This window comes from Vanellus vanellus (assembly GCF_965231255.1).
Source record: "Vanellus vanellus genome assembly, chromosome: 7".
Lineage (NCBI taxonomy): Eukaryota > Metazoa > Chordata > Aves > Charadriiformes > Charadriidae > Vanellus > Vanellus vanellus.
Genome location: NC_138912.1, coordinates 16,423,557 through 16,426,849, shown reverse-complemented (window position 1 = coordinate 16,426,849; position 3,293 = coordinate 16,423,557). Strand labels below are relative to the sequence as shown.

General features: G+C 61.6%; 1 protein-coding gene across 1 annotated transcript; it reads right to left on the bottom strand.

Moving 5' to 3' along the window:
- Positions 1-212: 212 nt before the first annotated feature.
- On the bottom strand, positions 213-2,868 carry PGAM1 (phosphoglycerate mutase 1). Its single transcript, XM_082486027.1, has 4 exons — positions 2,628-2,868; positions 1,971-2,245; positions 1,305-1,485; positions 213-1,206 (listed from the first exon to the last, which is right to left on the bottom strand). The coding sequence occupies exons 1-4, from the start codon at positions 2,764-2,766 to the stop codon at positions 1,037-1,039; spliced, it is 765 nt and encodes a 254-aa protein (XP_082342153.1). The 5' UTR covers positions 2,767-2,868; the 3' UTR covers positions 213-1,036.
- Between the last annotated feature and the right edge of the window lie 425 nt (positions 2,869-3,293).

Sequence of the window (3,293 nt, the reverse complement as noted above, 5' to 3'; positions counted from 1 at the left end):
CACCCAAAGCCTTTAAAATCACAAACAGCAGGGCGTCACCCCCACCAGCAGGGATTGGGGAGCTGTGCTTTGCTCTCCCAGAATGCCTTCTGCACTCCCACAGCTGTGCCCAGCAGCCACTGCTGCCTCACACACATGTGACAGGAGCCCCAGGGAGGTGCCGGGTGAGGCAGCCTGGGAGCACGTGGCAGAGGAAAGCACCAACACCTCGCTATTGCGCATGACTCTTTATTGAACCGGAACAAGACAGCTGCTATGGTCGGACAGTTACACTGACCCCGTGCAAACCCAGGCTCACAGTGCCGGCAGAGGGGGAGGCCACAGCGACAGCTACACGCAGGTGGGATGGGGCACAACAGTACCTGCTTCACCAGCAGGTCCAGGATGGGTGTTGCTGGAGGAAATATGTGGCGGACACGGACCATCAGACAACAGGCTCCCTCCCTTGCCCTTGTGCAAAGGCAATAAGTTAAAGCAGGGGCTGGCAGAGCTAGGTCCGGAGTCACGGGTACCACCCTTGGGTGCTGTACTGCATGCACCAAAATACAACCCTTTTAGCATCTACGCATCCCAATCCTTGTGCCATGCACCCATGAGGGGATGGGGTACACATCTTGGTCGCTGCCTGTGCTGTGCTCGCCCTGCTGCTCCCAGGATGACTAAAACAAGCAACAAAACTACAGTAACCAGGTGACGAGAGCTGCCAGGGAAGCAAAGCAAAGGAAGAGCCTGGCACGGCAAGGGATTGCTTGGCACGTCCCCCTGCAGATGGGGCCCAAGGGCTAGGATCTCGGCACAGAGAGGTGTGCGGTCACTGCCTGGCAGAGCCAGGGCTCCCCTTCACACCAGACCTCTGCATGCGCAGCCCTGGGCCCCCAGGCTGTCTGCAGAGGGGAGCCTGGTCCCGAGGGAACGGGCCTAATCCTGGGGAGCTGCTCCAGCTCTGCAGCTCCAAGTTCCTACGGCTGTGGGGGATGTGCACAGAGGGGTGGGGGACGGCGGGGGGCTCTACTACGTGCTAGCCTGCTGCCCGCCCTCACTTCTTGACCTTGCCCTGAGCAGCGACGGCCTCCATGGCCTTGCGCACTGTCTCCTCATCCCCCAGGAACTGCATGGGCTTGACAGGTTTCAGGTTCTTGTCCAGCTCGTAGACGATAGGGATGCCGGTGGGCAGGTTCAGCTCCATGATGGCCTCTTCCGACATGCCTGTGAACACAGAGGTGCGATTACTCATGGCCCTGCTTGCACAGTGCCAGCCAGGGCTGTGGGGAGACCCCTGTGACACCCCTACAGGGCTGACATACCTTCCAGGTGCTTGACAATCCCACGCAGGCTATTGCCATGAGCAGCAATAAGGACTCGCTTTCCCTCTTTGATCTGTGGGACGATTTCCTCATTCCAGAAAGGCAGAGCCCGAGCAATGGTGTCCTTCAGGCTCTCGCATGTCGGCAGCTGGTCCTCTGTCAGGTCGGCATAGCGACGGTCCTGGGGGAATGGCCATGCTCACGCAGCAGCCCAACACAGTGTGGAAAGGCAACAGCAGGGCCTTCAACCCCCCATCCCAAATTCTCTGCCTGGGGACCTGCTACATATAAGCAAAGCTGGGCTTGGAAGCAAGGAAGCACTTTTGAGGTTTGGGGCTATGAGCCCCTCCTGGCAAAAGCCACATATTGCTTGCTCTGGGTGAAGAGACCAGAGCAAACATCCATGCACAGGTCACAGGACTAATCATTAACAGGTGTTGTCCCCCCTCCCGGCTTTGAATCTGTCCATGCAGTGCCCAGGGGTTCAACTCTCAAGGGAGAGAGCAGGATAAACCCAGCCCAACACCAACCAGCACCAGCCCAGTACTGGGCTGCCACAACAGAGACAGAGGAGACCTTGCAGACAAAGTCAGACCACACTGCAGGGACCTAAGGTGACTTTTAGGAGCCTTCCAGCAAGGTGGATGAAGAGCAATAGGGTCTTACCTTGCTGATGGTGCTGTAGAAGGGGTGATCGGACTGCATGGGTGGTGGAGGGATGTCGTACGAGCGCCTCCAGATCTTCACCTGTGCCTCACCATGCTTTGCCGCCGTCTCAGCTTTATTCAAACCAGTGAGAGCCCCATAGTGCCTTTCATTCAGGCGCCAGGTTCGGATAACAGGTAACCACATCTGATCGATGGCATCCAGGACAGTCCAGAGGGTACGGATGGCTCGTTTCTGTACCGAGGTGAAGCAAATATCGAACTCGTAGCCGGCATCTGAAAAAAAAAAAACAAAAAAAAACAGGGAAAAGGTGGGGGGGGGGCACCGGGGAGGTGAATGCCGGACCTTACGCAACCAGTGAGGAGCGAAGGGCGGCGGCCTCACCGCGCCGCTACCGGTCGCGTCTCCGCCGCCACCGGCGCGCCCTAAGGGCGAGCCGACGGCGGCGAAGACGCGACCGGTACCGGAGGGCACCCCCCCACACACACCTCCCCTCCCCGGTACCAGAGGCGCTCCCCTTGGTACTGGAGACCACCACCCGGCACCGCAGGGCCCCAAAACCACCCCCATTAAGCCGTAGGCTGCCGCACTAGGCCGCAGCTTCCCCCTCACGGCCGGCCAACCCCCCCGCCCCCCCCTATCACCGGTGACTGGTACCTCGTAGGGCCTCGCCGCCGCGCCGCGCCTCTTGCTGACCAGCGGGGCTGAGATCGGCATCGTACCAACCGCTGAAGCGGTTCTCCAGGTTCCAGGCGCTCTCGCCGTGGCGGACGAGGACGAGGCGGTAGGCGGCCATGGCGGAGTAGCGGAGCTGAGGGCAGGCCGGTGCGCGCACGCTCCCTCCTCACGCTGCAACCGCCGCTGCTGCCGCGCGCGACTGACGCTACCGGCTCCGCCCCGCCCCTCGCCGCGTCGTAATGGGAGGGGGGCTGGCGCGCATGCGCAAAGCGGTGGGCAGGCGGAGGCGCACGTAGCGCATGGCGGGGCCGCGAAGGGCGGTGCGACCTTCAGGGTCATAACGTCACCGCGCCGTCACGCATACGCAGTAACTCCTGGTGCGTGCTCATCCGTTCCATACGGGTGCGGCACCGCAGTACCGTCTCTCCCCTGCAGGGGGATGTCACACAGCCTCTCTTGCTAACAGCTGCCCCTAGGCCGCTCGGGTCTCCCATCCCAGTTCCAGCCGGGCGCGACCCCGCTTAGCTTCCCCGGCACCGCTTCCCACCTGCCCCGCCGGGAGGCGGCTACCCCTCAGGGCAGCTGTGCCCTCACTCAAGATGGCGGCGGGCGCCGGAAGCGGAAAGTGGAAGGGGGTGTGTGGTG